The following is a 15,763-nucleotide window of genomic DNA, read 5'->3' as shown; positions in this document are numbered from 1 at the left end:
TTTTTTTCCCCCTTGAAAGATTATGTTCGGTTTTGTTGGGTTATTTTTGGTTATAATCCTAGCCCTTTTGTCTTCTGGAATATTATTCTAGATGCCCTATTCTTTAATGGGGTAGCTGCTAAATCATTTGATCCAGACTGTGGCTCTACACTATTTCAATGTTTTTTGGCAGTTTTTTTTTTCCCCTGACTGCTTGAAGTATTTTCTTTTTGACCTGTGACTTCTGGACTTTGTCCATAGCATTCCTGGGAATTTCCATTTTTGGATCTCCTCCAGGTATACATTTTTTAGATTTCTTGTTTATCTTCTAGTTCAATGATATTGAGGCAATTTTCTTTGATAATTTCTTAAATTATGATGTCTAGGTTTATTCTTTGATCGTGGCTTGATTAGGAACTTTATGTTAACCCTGGGCTCTGTTCCTGGTGCAGGTGTGAAATGAGGGAGGTATGTTGTCTCAAGTTTCAGGCTTTTTTTTAATACTGATTTTTCCCCCCTTGAGCAAGTGCTAGAGATTTGGAAGTTTTTGTTAATTCGAAAGTGGCATGCTCTGGGGAGAGGTATGGTCACTGCTCTCTTGGTCTTCATTCTCATTCTTACCTTAATCCTTTGAGATTACAATCAGTACTACTCCTTAGGGTCTCTCCTCCTTTGGAACCAAGAATGAATACTATTCCTCAGGTTTTTCTGATCCCTGGAACTGGAAGTGATACTGCCCTTTAGGGCTTCCACTTCCTCTTGACCAAAAATGTTCTTTTCTGCCCCTGAACTACCTACCCATAAGTAGGTAGAAAAAATGGACTTGCCAAACAGTTGCCTCTCAGGGTTCTCACCTCCTTTTGTCCAAAAATAATCCTTTTTTTCCCCTTAGACCTGAGATCCAGAAGTATGTATAGGCAATGGATGTGCCAAACAGCCTCTAGTCCTGGGTCTGATGATAGCACAAGGGCACCCTGTGTTCTCTTTCTTACCAGTTGCCAGGTTCCTTTACCATCCTCAAGCTCCTGTTCCTTTTGTCACTACCACCTATTCTTATCACTGACATTACATTCATATGGGCTCTGGGCCAGCTTACATAGATCTCTTTTCCCACCTTCCGTATTGTCATCTTTTTTAGGAAGAATGTCTCACTGATCTTTTACTGGCTCTGCCATTCCAGAATTCAATTTGAGGCATTAAGTAGTTTATTAGAAAATGTTGGGAAAGCTCAATTAAATCCTTTTTGTAACTCTACCGTCTTGGTCCTATCCCTTGAGAGATTTTAGAGTAATCTAGGAAAGACCAGGAGAACTGATGATAAAATGTTTATCTCCTCCTGGTAGAGAGGTAAAAATTATGGATAGAAAATGCCAAATATTTTGAGAGATAGTTTTCTTGACCAGTTGGTTTTGCATAACTATTGTTCTTTGTTATTAGGGACTGATTGTTCATTTGGAAGAAGAATGTCATAGCAGTAAATAACAGATGAAAAAGCCAAAAGGTCCACAAACATTTTGAAAAACATTTAGGAAAAGAAAAAACAAGCAGGGTACAATTTATTATTCCTTCCTTAATTCTGATTTTGAAAGGATGTAGCAGACAGTTTTTAGTATTGGCTCTGCTGATTGATTTTATGGCAGCAAAATTTGTTAATCAGTTTAAAATTAATATGTACCACATCTGAGTATGAAGTGATTTCCAAGAACCACATCCACCTTTTCTCTTATATTTAGTTTGGACTAGTTAGTTATAATGAATCTTATAGTACTAGAATTAATTGTTATGCTGTATAGTTTGAATATATTGTTATTGATCAAAAGAAATTGAATATAGAAGGAAAGTCCAGTATTTATAATAAAGCAGAGTTAGTATAAAGTAGACAGCATTTTTTACCTGGATCAACAACTTGTCATTTGAAAGATCTATGAAAAGACACTGAAATGAATTGGCCAGGCTGAAAAGTTGTGGGAAAGGTTACAATCTAAACTGATAGAGAGACTACCCTTATTAATAAAATCTTAATAAAAACTTTACTGGGGTAGAAAGATTTTATTTATTAAAAGGAAAATTTCTCAGTTTCCTCAATATGTGAGTTTTGAGATTTTTGTTAAAACTGGATCTCTATCCTAAATGCCCCTGCCAGACATAGTTGCATTTTATACACATTTCCTTAGAATTGTAGAGTTGGAAATTTAAGGAAAATAGGTTGAAATTTTAATTATTCCAGGACCTCAACTAGAATTCCATGTTTTAAATTTATATCATGAATCTATTTCTACCACCATTGTCTAGATCAGAGGTTCTTAATCTGAAGTCTGTGAATTTTTTTGTATAAATATTTTTGCAATTAATTCAACATTATTACTTTCCTACATATTTTATTCATTTTAAAACAGAAAGACCTGTTCACAAACTGTTTTAACATGGGATTTTCTTGATAATTTTTATACCATGCTTAATGAGAAAAATGGGTGATAATTCCCACTTATTCCACATATATCTCTTCCATTATATTGTTTCATAGTATTCAAATGTATTTTTGTCTTATACTTTTTTACCCCTTTAGGCCAAACTCTTTGAAGAAAGGGGCTTTACTTAATAAGCTTTCTAACACTTAAAAGAGTAGGCATTCTCAAGTTGTCAAACTGAAAATGATTAAATTTCTCCCTTCAGTACCATTCTGCTGCTTCATTTTTATTGTTTCTTCTGAAAATTTTTCTCTCTAGAATTAGCCTGATGAATTGAAAGCACTAGGAATTTCCCTACCTTTTTGTTTATATAGCTATATAGGGCCTAATTTTCCTTTGTTGAAGGCCACAGAAAATATACTCTTTGATGATATAATTTCCCATATAATAACTAGCTCACTTTAAGCCCTTAAATTCCACATGGCTTCTTCCTCTGTGACTGTAAGGAATTTAAGCAGAGTTTAAATCCTCTACCTAAATTTACAGTAGTATAAAATTCTAGTGATACAATTAAAATTATTTTGAGAAACTGATTTTTGTGTGAGAATATCAGTTTATTGATTATATCCATTTATTGATTAGGCCAATATCATAACCAATAAAGTGACATAGATCAATGGCCCTCTCAAATGAAGCTTGGCCAGGCCAATCAATAATTAGAGTTTGAATATCCCACGTCATCTTGTAAAGATTAAAATTTAGGGGAGACTGAGGCAGGTAGAAATTAGTTTCTCTCTACAAGGAGTATTATATTTTTTAGAGGTTTTTTAAAGGTTAAGGATTAAAGAAAATACAGGATAAGAAACAACACATGCCTAGGCCAGAGGCCTAGACAAGATAACCTCACATCATGGAAGAGACACCTCTGCTCCAAAACAGAAGTCCAAAAAGAGACCCAAAAGTCTTTGCAATCAGCTTAAATCCCTTCTCGATCTTGGCCCAGGTGAAATTACAAAGCATTCTGGGAAAGTGAAGCAAAGGCTTGTGGGGGTTGAAGTCCAGAGTTTGAGTCAATTTTTACAAACTCTAATTGGTAAATAGCTAATTAAGAAGTAGTACATCAAGCTACCCCTTCCTTCCTATTTGTGGTGAAACAAAATTCTGTTTACTAAATAATTGTTTAGTTAATGAAACAATAGATTACTTAGACTTTAGGAGGAAAAATTGGTTAAGAAAAAGTATGCCTTTTCTAAGAACTTTATTTAGTATATAGTTTCACTGGTGGTATCAGCCCTAATCTTCTCTAATATGCCTAAAGAGCCAATGGCACTCCTCATTTCTTTTATGTCATAGTGAAGGGAAGGAAAAGGGAAAACATTTTTTAACACTTCTGACAAACATTGCCTCATTTTGATTATAACTCAGTCCTGTCTTGTTTTCCCTTTTGCTGGTTGCCTCAGGGCTATTAGCTCCATGTGATCCTGCTAACTCCTTTTTACTTCCAGATCCTAGGGATTTCTTTTAGAAAAAATTCATTTGCAATTGCCTCAGCCTCTCCTTTCTATTCCCCATATCATAGAAAACATCATCTAGGATGCACATACATACATACACATACAATGTCTTTACGTTTCCATTTTTCAGTGCATTCTCTGGAGGTGACATTCACAAGTTATTCTTCAGATATTAAATATGTAACTGTATATGTTGTTCTCTTGGTTCTAACTCATTTTGCTGTTCATAATTATATGTAGTTTTTTCAAAGTTCTAAAAAAAATTAGCCTGCTTATTATTACTTGTGGCACAGTAGTATTTCATTACAATCATATACTAGTTTGTTTAGCCATTCCAAAATTGAGGGCCATCCCTTCAATTTCCAGTTCTTTGCCACCACAAAGAGAGCTGCTATAAATATTTTGGAACATAGATTCTTTTCCTTTTTTCCTGACCTTCTTTAGAATCAGAGTTAGCAATATTGCTGGTTCTCATGCAGTTTTATAGCCCTTAAGGAATAATTCCCAAATTGCTCTTGAAAATTGTTGGGTCAGTTCCAGTAGTAATGTATTATCAGTGTCTCCATTTTCCCACATCCCTTCTAACATTTGTCATTTTGCCCCTTCATCATTTTAGAATGTGAGAAGATATAAGAATGTTTTGATTTGCATTTCTCTAATCAGTAGTGATTTAGAGCATTTTTTCATATACCTATATATATATAGCTTTGATTTCATCTGAAAAAGGTCTCTTTATATATCTTTTGCTCATTTATCAATTGGGGAATGGCTCTTATTCTTATAAATGTGTCATGGTTCTCTAAATATTTTAGAGATGACCCCTCTATCTGAGAGGCTCTTTTACCCTCCTCCAGTTTTCTATTTTCCTTCTAATCTCGGCAACATTTGTTTTATTTGTATAAAATCTTTTTTAATTCAATGTACTCAAAATTATCCATTTTATATCTCACAATGTTCTCCATCACAATGCTCAATCCATCATTGACTCATAATTTCATCTTCTGTCCATAAATCCAATAGGTAATATGGTCCCTGTTCTTCTAATTTGCTTTTGATACCTCCTTTTATGTCTAGGTCATGTACCTATTTTGATCATATTTTAGTAAATGGTGTAAGATACTGGTCTATATGTAAGTATCTCTACCTGATCCAAAGGTAGTTGCTTTTTTTAAATAAAAATTTCTTAGCACATTAACAAATGGCTTTGATTGATTCTGTGAAGCATATAGGCCCTGTTCACACTCTTCTGAGTGCTTTAGTCAAGAAGTATTCTAACTCTAGGGTAATTGATGAAGCAGCACTGTCTTTCTTATACTGATAATAGAAATGCCTACATTTTTACCTAGTATGAAGCAATATAATGTAGTGTTTGTCATGTGGTAAGCATTTAATCAATGCTTTTTTATGGATGGACTAATGATCTCAGAATTTTGGTCTCTTTTAAATTGCAAGTTCATAAAGGCCATGATTTCCATGCTAGTTTAATTTCTTCTTCCTTAAATATGAAACACTATGTCAGTGAAAATGAACTGACTACAGGGCACTATTTTAAGCCAAATTTAATTTTTCTTTGAGCCATATTATTTACTTATTCTCTTTATCCAGACAGGTATGGTGCATTGTGATACAGCAGTTGGAACACCTGATTACATATCACCTGAAGTTTTGAAGTCACAGGGTGGTGATGGCTATTATGGACGAGAGTGTGATTGGTGGTCTGTAGGTGTTTTCCTTTTTGAGATGCTGGTTGGTGAGTAAACACATTCTCCTGATCTTCTGTTCTTCTCTTCCCCAATGTTTTACTTTGAGAACTTGAGTAGACAAAATTATGTGTGTGTAAGTCAAGTCAACAATCATTTATTGAGTGCCAAACAGTGTGCTAATAAATAATAAGTCCATGGGATGAAAAGGACAAAAACCAGTCTCCTCTCAAGGAGCTTACACACTGATGAGGTATACAACAAGAAAAGAACTGTGTACAAACCAGTTATCTGTAAGATAAACTGAAGATGAACCTAGCATAAAGGGGGAATTAGGAAAGGCTTTATGCCAAAGGTAAGATTTGAGCTGGGACTTGAAGTAAACTAGGAGGCAAAGTTGAGAGGGAAAGAATTATAGGCATGAGGAGTAGCCAGTAAAATGTATGGAATTAGGAGGTGGAATGTCATATTCTAGGAATAGCAAAGAAGACAATTTCACCGTATTCTAGACTATGTTTGAGGTGGGGGAGGGGGTAGCAGGGTAGAGAGGTTGAAGTATAAGAAGACTAGAAAACTAGGAAAGGACTAGGTTTCGAAGGGCTTTAAAATCCGGACAGAGAAGTTTATATTTGGCCCTGAAGGCAATATGGAGTCACCAGAATTTACTGAACAAGAGATGATTTGATCAAGCCTGCACTTAGATCAGTTTGAAGACTGAGTGGAGGATAGACTGGAATAAGGAGAGACTTAAGGCAGAGTGACCAACCAGAAAATTACTGCAATATTCCAGCTTTTTATGAGAGATGTTACAAATAAGGTAGAACAGACAGGACTTGGCAGCTGATTGGATTTGGGGAAAGAAGAGAGAGAGAGAATTTGAGAGTGGCACTTAGGTTTTGAGTCTGTAAGGCAGAGTGGATGATATTATCTGTAACAGTAATAGAGAAGTTTAGAAAAAGGGTGAGGTGGAGGGAAATATAATGAGTTGAGTTTTGGACATGTTGAGTTTGTGATGTTTGTGGGACATCCATTTCAAGGTATCTAATAGGTATTTGGATATGTAAAGATGCAATTTTCAAAAGAGAGGTTAGGAATAGATCTAACAATTATGTGATCACTTCTAATAGATGTGATAATTTAATTCATGGGTGATGATGGGATCATCAAAAGAATGTATTAAGGAAGAAGAGGAGAGGTGCCAGGATATAAACCTGGGGAAGTGTCCAGTGTATAAGCTGGACAAAGATTCATAAAAGGAGACTTGAGGAGTTGTCAGGCAAGGAGGAGAAAGCAATGTTATAAAAACCTAAAGAAATTATGCAAAAAAAGAGGGTGATCAACAGTGTCAAAGTTGGAGAAAGTTCAAGAAAGACGAGGATTCAAAAAAAGCAGTTAGATTTGGCAGGAAGCCAGAAGAAGGCAAAAGAAATAAGAAGAGTGAGAGAAAAGAAGTGCCAGCACTGGGTGTTGTGCTTGCCTTATTATGACCTAGTAGTTATACCTATAAGTAAGGTAGGAGTCAGAAGGACTGGTACTTCATTGTAATTAAGGAATATGGAAAATGAAGCAGAATTTTAGGAGAATTTGAATAAATCATATTGTATATATCTTGTCTTATTAGCCTAGTGGAAACTAATTTCCAGATTTACTACAACAATTTGATTTTAGTAGAATGGAGTATGGAAAGAGTCCTACTAGGAAAGAAGAGTGCTGATGTTCCTATAAAAGCCTTTCATGCTAGGATGGATTGGCCAAAGAAATATATCTAACTAAAGTAGTCTATTCTAGTGTTTCATAAATCAAAGATATTAGTTGAAAAATATGTTATTCTTTAAAGGAAGGAGGTCTAGCAGTACCAGATTTTAAATTTTATTGTAAAGCGGTAATTATTGAAACTGTCTGCTACTGGCTAAGAAATAGAAAGGTGGGCCAGTGGAATAGAATAGATAAACAACAAACAAAAGTAAAAGATTATAATAATCTGGTATTTTACCAAATCAGAGATCTAGGATTTGGGGATAACAAATCACTATTTGGAAAAAACTGCTGTGGTTACCTGGAGACAGTTTTAGCAGAAATTAGGTATGGGCCAATATCTTACACCATTCACTAAAATAAGAACATTGTGAAATGGATAATTTTGAATAAATTAAATTGAAAAGTTTTGTACAAATAAAATAAATGCTGCCAAGATTAGAAGGAAAGAAGAAATTGGGGAAAATAATTTTATGGACAACCTCTCAGATAAAGGTCTGATATCTAAACTATATTGTGAACTTTGTGAAATTTATAAGAATAAGAACCATCCCCCAACTGATAAATGGGCAAAAAGATATAAATAGACCATTTTCAGATGAAGAAATCAAACCATATATAATTAAAAGAAAAAAATGCTCAAAATCACTACTGATTAGAGAAATGCAAGCCAAAGTAACTCTGAGATATCACCTTACACCCACCAGACTGGCTAAAATGACAAGAGGGCAAAGTGACAAATGCTGGAGGGGATGTGGAAAAACAGGGGCACTAATGCATCATTGGTGGAGCTATAAACTGATTCAACCATTTTTGGAGAGCAATTTGGAATTACACCCAGAGATATGTAACTGTATATTCTTAGACCTATACAATTGTTGGGTCTGTTTCTTAAGATTAGGGAAAGAGGAGAAAACCCATATGTTCCAAAATATTTATAGCAATTTTCTTTGTGATGTGGTGGCAAACAATTAGAAACTGAAGGGATGCCAATCAGTTGAAGAATGAATAAACAAATTGTGGCAAATGATTGTGATGGAATACTACTTTGCCCTAAGAAAAAAATAACAAACTGATTTTTTAAAAACCTGAAAAGAACTACATTAAATAGTAAACAATGAAATGAGTAGAACCAGGAGAACATTATATGCACAGCCACAGAACTAATACTAGAATAATTTGAGAATGTTACCTCCAGAAAGTGAACAGAAAGGTAAAACATGAAAGAATTTGTGAGCATGTTGGCCTTTCTGACAATATCCTGTGTGAATAGAAGAGCATGGGAAGGACTTGGGACACTTGTGGAGGGGATCTATTATGTAGATATGAAGAAAAATAAGTTCAACTATATAGGAGATTTGTGATTTCATTAGTATAATATCTTTTTTCTTTATATGGAAATGCATGTTTCATAAGCATTTGGAATATTAATATTATAAATAAAAACATTTTATTCTTCAGAGAATCATGGCATTTTAGAGCTAGAAAGGATATAATAAATAATTTACTCAAATGCATCCATTTTAAAGATGAAGAAATGGAGGCCCATCAAGTTTGTTATGCCCATGGTCAGGTCTCTTGATTCTCACTTCATGATTATTTTTTAGTGTACCATAAGATCTTTGATATTGTTTTAGGGGGAAATTTAAATCGCTTAAAATATGACATTTGACCAAAAGTGTTTTCAAACTGATTACTGAATGCCTTTTTAGGTAACTAGCTATTCAGGGTCTGGGATACAATTTTATAAAGGGTCAGGGCCTTGAATTAGATTGAATTTTAAATAACTAAAAGTAACATAACACATTATTATAAAAAAATGTATACTTCAGTTTTCTAAAATTACTGAATGCCAAATGTAATTAATTTCTCTTCATATGTAACTGACCTTATCTAAATGTTTCTGATTTCATTCAGATTATTTGTGTAATGCAGTTTGGTTTTTTAAGCCCAAGGAAAATAGACTTTTTTTTTAAGTGAATCTTTGTGGTATCAGAGATTCAACCTTTACCAGGTATATTTAATAGTTACATTTTAATAGCAGAAAATTTACAGTTGGATCCATTGATATTTCTCATTCTGACCAAATCAAGATTTGAACAATCTTAAGGAGATTTCTTTTTCTCTGTCTCTTTTCCCTTTCTCTTCCCCTACTTCTCTTTTTTCCCCTCCCTTTTTCTTCTTTCCTATTCCACTCCTCCCCTCCCTTGGTGCCCCTTCCTCCCACACATGCACAATTTCCACACACAGGGCAGTCAACAAAGCACCCTGAGGGAGAGGCAGGAGGCAGCATGTGTCAGGCAAGTCAAATCTCAACCCCTCCCTTGATCATCATCTTCCCTCAGACACCGATGAAGACAGCTTAGGAATCTGAATCCTGGAGCCTTGGAAACAGTCATGCTTCCAACCCAGTGCCCTCAGCCATCATCCTGGGAAGCAACCCCTATGGAAATGCAGACTGTCAACTTCTTCACATGCTACAGTCAGTTAATGAAGATCTAAAAAAGAAAAATTTTGCCACCAAAATCCTTGGCATTGTGTAATGATTAAATATCAGAAACTTATGAATTTTATCAGTGGAAATTACTTTAAAGAAGAGGCATTACTCCATGCCATTTGCCATTGTACCCTGAATATCATGGGACCTTCCATTTTAATTACAGCTGAAACTTTCCTTATGTGTTTTCTCCCACAATAGAATGGGAGCTCCCTGAAAGTAGAATCTCTTATATTTTCTATTTGTATCTTCAGTTCTTAACATTATGCTTCTCATATAGTAAGCACACAATAAATGCTTTATTCATTCATTTCCCTTTTCTTAAATACATTGCTTCTAAAAAATCTGGCTAAGGATGTCAGAGACATCAGAGACTTACTTAGATGGCTTTATCAGGATAACTTCTCATAATGAAAATGTGACAAAACTTGTATGATGCTTAATTTGGGGAACTTAGTAGCTGGGAAAGGGACTAAAAAAATAAGAAGTAGAAATCATTGTTATAACAGTTATCAGGGATTTGGAATGAGTAGATAATAGGAGTAATAGGGTTTTGTTCTTCCTGGTTTGAAGTGCCTTCCTCAGGTGCAGGTTATTTTCTTTGATCTCTCAGATTACTGTTGGTATGCAAGATAGATCTTTTTACCTTTCTTCTCAGATATCAGTGTGACCTAGGCAGAGAATGGCCTACAACTTCATTTGAGGGCTTTGTTTTATGCTCTTCATATTCATTCTCTTTATTATACTCTCTTTTCCAAGAGGTAACTAACTGGCTCTCTCTCTTACCACTTTTATCTGATGGTGCATTAGAGTGAATCTAATACCCTTTTGAAATATATCACTATATCCATATTCTATTTCTAGAAATGGAAAAAGATAGTATGATTTGGAAGTGGCAATTTAACTTATTTGGAGAAGCAGCTATCTTTCTTTTTCACTTTAAGACATAATATATCTACTCTTTCTCATAATTTCCCCACAAACTTACTTATTAGGACATGCCATATTTTGCCGAATTAATTTACTTTAGTGAATAGTTGTCTATATTTCTGAGATTGGTTTGTTTCTCATTCAGTTTCTTGGATTTAGGTTGCTACTTTTGGGATCTCTTTAAGAAGTATCTACTACTATAAGCAGTAAATTATATTTATACATTATATTTCTGTACAAACTCTTAAGAATGTTTTTCTTCTGTCTCTAAAAAGTTACCTACATCCTTCTTCTTTTTTTGGGCGGGGGTGTGGGGCATAGGGTAGGCAGGATGGGGTTGTGGTGGTAGATAGGGGTCACTACTTAGCTGATACGAGGAGTTAGTTTAATTCAGGACTAGCAGGATTACCCCCAAGAACATTCATAGAACAAAAGATTCAGTTCATTTTTAAGGGAGGAGAAGAGCTATTAGTTTGAGCACTTTGAAGGTGAATCCTTAAAAAAGCCCATATGTTATATCCCCAAAACTCAGAGAAGGAAAGTTAGAATGTAATAGGACAGAGACAGAAGCTTATGCAAAGAAGAACTAGTTTGCTTCATGAGCTCAGAATATTTTTTGGCTATTAAAATTCTTGACATTTTTTTAAAATGAAGACTTGGTAAGAATTGAACAGAGTTTAATTTGACCTCATGAATAATATTCATCAAATTGGGTTTTTTTCTTTAGCTGGCACTTTAGCTTTTAGATCATCATTACCCATATCCATATGAGAAATAAGTGTTTGAATTGTGCACCCAGCATTTGTTTGCTTTCATATATTTCTAATCAGTTTACACTATTTTTTTATTTTGAATTTTAGGAGATACTCCTTTTTATGCAGATTCACTTGTGGGAACATACAGTAAAATTATGGATCATAAAAATTCATTAAATTTCCCAGAAGATGCAGAAATATCGAAGCATGCAAAGAATCTCATATGTGCCTTCTTAACTGACAGGTAGGTGTACATTTAAATTTCTTTGCAAATACATTCTTTAAAATTTGTCATAAATTAATAGTAGTCAGTTCCCAATTAATAACCTGTAAAAAAGTAATAACTAATCATAATACATTACAGTTGGGAGAGACTTCACAGGTAATCTAGTATAACTCCCTATTTTTATAAAAAAGGAAGTTGAGACCCAAAAGAAGAACTGAATTCCTCTACATCGTATATTATATAAGACATATATAATAAGACATAGGGCTGAAATCTAGGTGCTCAGTGCTTTTAAAATTTTATTTGTAGTATTTGTACATTTCATTATTAGAAGACAATATGAATGAATGTAGTGGGTAGAAAACCTTCTTTGGAGTCAAGACAAGGGATTAGATCTTAGTTATGGCACATGCTTAACTATAGGATTGGGCTGCGGCAGATTGCTGACCTTTTCAGTATCTCTTCACTTGACACCAGGCAGCACTCTGAGTTATGGCCTATATAGCAGTTGTTGACCTTGCACTGATAGATTTCTTTTTAGGAAAAAAAAAAAGGATATGCATAATAAATATAAGGTGAGTAAATTTTAAAAGGTAGTTTAGGAAGTAGGACACACTAGTATCTAAAGTGATTCTTCCTCCGTTTGTTTCTTCATCTGTAAAATGGGAACGATAGTAACATACCAGTTTGTTGTAAAGATCAAATAAGATGACAAAGTTTTTGGCAAACCTTTTGTTCTGCAAATGGAAATGTTGCCTCTGGTTTTTGAGAGTAATCCAAATTATTTTTAAAATACTGTTAGCCTTTTCCAACTGGTTTGAATACTAATGAATCATGCCTTTTAGTTTGACTAAATGAAATTTATTTTAAAATTAACCTGAGCAGGTTCAGCTAGGTGACTGAGTAGATAGAGAGCCATCAGACTTAAAGATGGGAGGTCCTGGTGTCAAATCTGGCCTCATATATTTCCCCAGCTATGTGACCAGTTGCCTAGACTTTACCATTCTTTTGCTTTGGAACCAATACTTAGTATTGATTCTGAGACAGAAGGTAAGGGTTTATTATTCTTTTTAAATTGATCTAAACAGATGAGGAATGTAAGCCTTCTGAAAAACTAATTATATAATGCATTCTGAATATAATTCGTTTTTTTTAAATTCTGAGTACTTTGGCCTCCTTTAAATTGTACCTTCTTAATTGAAGGAAGCTGTTCGTGTAGCAAAATTCCCTTACTGACCCAAACTTTAAAAGCATTCCTCTTTGTCTTTAGAATGCTTTTTTTAAAAAACAACAACAAAAAAACCTTCAGTTTCTTCCTCTGTAAAATTAAAGACTTGGTCTTAATCTTTTTTATATATAAAATTCTATGGTTTGGTAATTCTTTATTCCATGCATTTATTGCCTATTTAATGCTTTTCCCTTTGGGAAAATAGGTAGTCTTTATATTTGAAAGGATTTTCTTAGTAGCTGAATTTTAGATTTAATCAAAACCAAGAAGATAAATTATAATAGAGCTAAATTGAGAAAAATAAAATGAAATTTAAATAGTTCATTGTTGCTATTTTAACAATTCTAGTAAAGGTTTTATGAGAAACAGTTAATATAATTTAGAGGAATAAGCACTGCATTTGCAGTCTGAGGACCTTGTATCAGAGTAATTCATCTCTCTGGGCCAGAATATTGTCATTAGTCAAATGAAGTCATTGGATTAGGTGACTTCTAAAGTACCTTACAATCTATATGTTCTTTATCGTCTCTTCCTGCTCTGAAATCTTTTGAGGCTCCATTTAACACCTACTTATAAATTAAATTAGGTAAAATCAGCTTTGTAAATAATCCATAGATGCCATATATCTATTTTTTTTCTCCTCTTAGTAAGGAAATGGCCTAGTAGTTATTTGGACAGGGTCTTAATTTTTGTTGCTTATATTATTAAAGGCACATACAATTCTATATATGCAATATAAATGTTTTATTGATGCTTTTTTAATATTATGGCTACTTCCCAATGAAACCTCCCTTTAAGAAAGAAGTACAGTTAAACAAAATAAAAGGACTCACTAATCTGATGATTCATGCCTCATCTGACACCCACAGGCTATCTCTTTGTTTTCCTTACCAAGAAGAAAGCAAATTTGCTACTGGGTTTCTCTGGAGGAGGGGACCATAGGAATTTTGACATTAAATGATTTATATTTTTATCTTTGACTCCCACTTTATTCACCTCTACTCCCCTTCCCGTATATAATTTTGTTAAATTTAAACTGGTAACTTAAATGGAGAAGTCTAAAGAATATTCACCATGTTTGGGAGAAATCATTAAATTTTCAATACTGATAAGCAAGCTTACCTGTTGTAAACTTATGACTGATGCTTTTCCTGTAGAATAGTATCTTTTTTGGGGAAGAACATTTTTATGGATACCTTTTGCTTTCAAATCAGTCATTTCTGTATATACCTTCCCTCACTTGCCCAATGAGCTCTCTCCCTTGTAAGGAAAAAAAAATAGTAAAGCAAAAACAACTAACAATGCTTGTGTCTATACTTGGTATTGTGTCCCTGTAATCTTCCACCTCTATTTAATCTTTCAGTTTTCTTTTTAATGGAGGAAGTTAAAATGCCCTCTGTTTTAAAATATATATATATGATGAAGTATGAACTGTTGCAAAAAATGGATTGTATAAACATGCTGATTCTATCCTTGCATCAAGGAAAGGAATTGATTCATAAAGTACTGTTTTAGTAGCTTTTCCCCCACTTTTGTAGTTGAAAGAATGATGAGTGGTTAGAGAAGAGATACTTAAGTAGAGTTTAATGCCATAAATATGGCCAGGAGCACTTCCCCCAAATGTGTACAGGTTTTCCTATTTATATTAAACATAACTTTGGGAATTTATTAAAAACAGGCACTCTTTATACCTGCATGATTACAACTTTGGCATTTAAAGCAACAAGGAAGAATGAAATTATTTGCATTATTTATTTATGTAGAATGCGCAGAGCCATAGCTCTTACATATAAATTGAAGACAAAGTCATATGTATTTTTCTGTTTTTTTTTTTATTACTTCAAACATTTTGGCAAAAATACTGAGAGAGTCCTTTTTTGAGCAGAAAGGGTGGTGGAGCTTTTAAAAATATAAATATCAGAAAAAATTTGAATAACTCTTCTGTGTCCTTAGCCAGATACTCTCCCCACCCCCTTCGTGTACATTTTACAGTTTGTCATGTGGTTTGGCAGTCTCTAAGTTTATGGTTTAATTTTTTTTATTTAAAAGCTCTGTACTGTGTGTGCTCTCTTTCTACACTAAACTGAGATGGAAGAATGTTTTCCTCACGTGGCACATTCAGCCTTCCAGCCATTTTGTTGCATCTTTCCAGTGCTGATAAAGTAACTTTTATAAAATTTGTTCCTAACTCTTTTCCAGCTCTCTTTTGGATTCAATAATTGAAGAGGTTTTAGATTATTGCAGAAAAGATTCTATTTTTATTTGAAAAGTTCCAGAGACTTTTTTTTTCCCTTTTCATAATGTAACTTTAAATTAATTGGTATGTTTAGGGAGGTGCGACTTGGGAGAAATGGGGTAGAAGAAATCAAACAGCATTCTTTCTTTAAAAGTGATCAATGGAATTGGGATAACATAAGAGAGAGTAAGTATTTAAATTCAAATATGCTATGCCATTATTTTAAAACTTATAAGTTGATACCTATTTTGTACTAAGAAGACTAAATTCAGATTTTGTGTATACTTTTTTCTGTACAGCATTTTCATAATTAAATGTTTTTTCCTAGTGTTTTAACAATGAAATGTTATTAGAATTATAGTTCTATAATATCAAAAGAAGCCTTTTTAAAATTGCCTAGTTGAAAAAAATCACAAGAATTTTATTATAGAATAGGGAAAATAGTTTCTATAATTAAACATATTAGTCACTTATTATTTATTCAAAGAATGTCCTTTGTGACAAGCATTGCTAGGCACAGTGAATTCATTTTAAT

At 33.7% G+C, this 15,763-nt stretch overlaps 1 protein-coding gene across 8 annotated transcripts in view; it reads left to right on the top strand.

Moving 5' to 3' along the window:
- The window catches only part of ROCK2 (Rho associated coiled-coil containing protein kinase 2), a 199,142-nt gene that overhangs the window by 136,903 nt on the left and 46,476 nt on the right, over nucleotides 1-15,763 (top strand). For all 8 annotated transcript variants that reach the window (XM_056813427.1, XM_001381617.5, XM_007476249.3 and 5 more), the window contains 3 exons: nucleotides 5,507-5,651; nucleotides 11,644-11,782; nucleotides 15,323-15,414. In XM_056813427.1, the coding sequence (XP_056669405.1) occupies nucleotides 5,507-5,651; nucleotides 11,644-11,782; nucleotides 15,323-15,414 (376 nt within the window). The remainder of the gene's footprint in view (nucleotides 1-5,506; nucleotides 5,652-11,643; nucleotides 11,783-15,322; nucleotides 15,415-15,763) is intronic.

Source organism: Monodelphis domestica, chromosome 1 (genome assembly GCF_027887165.1).
Source record: "Monodelphis domestica isolate mMonDom1 chromosome 1, mMonDom1.pri, whole genome shotgun sequence".
Lineage (NCBI taxonomy): Eukaryota > Metazoa > Chordata > Mammalia > Didelphimorphia > Didelphidae > Monodelphis > Monodelphis domestica.
Note: the sequence above shows the minus strand (reverse complement) of the source record. Positions and strands in the feature narration are given on the sequence as shown.